The sequence below is a fragment of the Arachis ipaensis genome, chromosome B9 (assembly GCF_059453495.1).
Source record: "Arachis ipaensis isolate K30076 ecotype BB chromosome B9, ASM5945349v1, whole genome shotgun sequence".
NCBI classification, from domain to species: domain Eukaryota; kingdom Viridiplantae; phylum Streptophyta; class Magnoliopsida; order Fabales; family Fabaceae; genus Arachis; species Arachis ipaensis.
This window is the reverse complement of record NC_142444.1, coordinates 39406148-39407820: the sequence shown is the minus strand read 5'-3', so window position 1 is coordinate 39407820 and position 1673 is coordinate 39406148. Positions and strand designations below refer to the sequence as shown.

The 1673-nt window shown below is 48.7% G+C and overlaps 1 protein-coding gene across 1 annotated transcript; it reads right to left on the bottom strand.

Annotated features, from left to right (window-relative positions):
* LOC148544378 (uncharacterized) lies at positions 1–1063 on the bottom strand. Its single transcript, XM_088498926.1, has 3 exons — positions 920–1063; positions 670–819; positions 1–564 (listed from the first exon to the last, which is right to left on the bottom strand). Exons 1-3 carry the CDS (start codon positions 1061–1063, stop codon positions 1–3), a joined length of 858 nt encoding a protein of 285 aa, XP_088355052.1.
* Between the last annotated feature and the right edge of the window lie 610 nt (positions 1064–1673).

Here is a 1673-nt window from a genome sequence, read left to right as displayed (position 1 = left end):
CTAAGGGTAGAACCTTCTCAGGTTCCCCGTATTCCAAGTTCTCGGGACCTCCCTTCCATCGAGCTTCTCCAATTTGTAGGCGTCGTTGCCAATCACTTCTTTGATCTTGTAGGGGCCTTCCCAGTTTGCCTTCTCCCTGGGTCGGCGGGCCGATGTCATTGCACCGCAGGACGAGTTCGTTCTGCTCAAATTCTCTTTGAGAACCTTGGTGTTGTAGCGCAGGGCCATTCTTTGTTTTAGTGCTACTTCTGACAGGTGGGCCTTCTCCCTGGTCTCATCTACTAGGTCCTTCTCTACTGCTTCCTCAACCCCCTTGAGAAGTACCCGTGGGCTCGGTTCGCCGATCTCTACGGGTATCATGGCGTCTACCCCGTATGTCAGGCGAAAAGGGGTTTCTCCTGTTGCTGACTGCTCGGTTGTACGGTAGGACCAGAGGACTGAGGCGAGCTCGTCAGCCCATGCTTCTTTCTTGCTGTCTAGTCGCTTCTTGAGGCCAAGTAAGATGACCTTGTTTGCGGACTCGATTTGTCCGTTTGTCTGGGGGTGTTCTACCGAGGAGAATCTCTGTTTGATGCCCAAGCCTGTGAGGAACTCTACAAACTTCTTGTCGGTGAATTACGTCCCGTTGTCTGAGATGACGACCTCCGGGATGCCGAAACAAGTTATCACCTGCCTCCACATGAACTTTCTGCAATTGGACGAGGAGATGGTGGCCAGCGGTTCGGCCTCTATCCATTTGGTGTAATAGTCAACGGCGACTATGAGGTATTTGACTTGCCCTGGGCCAACTGGGAAGGGTCCCAGAAGGTCGACTCCCCACTGTGCGAAAGGTCGGGAGGACGTCATCAGGCTCAGTTCGGTGGCCGATGCTCTGTGGAAATTAGCATTCTCTTGGCACTTGACGCATTTTTTTACAAACCCCTTCGAGTCTTCCATCATCGACAGCCAATAATATCCGGCTCGGATGAGCTTCCTTGCTAGGGCTTTGAACGCGATGTGGTGACCGCAGCACCCCTCGTGGACTTCTCTGAGCACGTAGTCCGTCTGATCGGGGTGTAGGCATTTCATTAGAGGTTGGCTAAGTCCCTTTTTGAATAGTTGGCCCTGTATGACTGTGTATTTGGCAGCCTCCCTTCTTAACGTTTTAGCTTCCTTCTCGTCTCCAGGGAGGTTGCTGCTTTGCAAGAAAGTTTAGGATCAGAGAAATAATGATAGTGTTAGAAAGATGGAAATTATTTTTTAGGTATTGATCCTAATAGATTTGAAATATAGCATTTTTTTTTAGAGTCGACGTCTTAATAGCTCCACTCTACGATACTTTTTCACTCAGTTTTTTGGGGATCCGAATTCTTGTATTTTGGTTGGACGATTCTTAAAGAAAACACTAATATAAGGAGCTGTCTTGAGAGAACTATCACCGTAAAAGTTAGTTTGTATGATAGGACAATAAAAATATTAAACAATATGAATGTTCGGTATATCGGGTATTGAACAGTTCGGGTAGATGTCCTGGTTGAAGAGGGGGGAGATCTCGTCTGGTCGTACGTCACTGGGTTGGGGTAGGCGACGTCCCGAGTACTTTGAGTGTGGTAGGGGGTGTCACCTACAAAGACACTCCGATGCTCAAGTCAGTGAAGTGTGCAGGCGAATAAGGATTGAGTGGTGTGTCACGT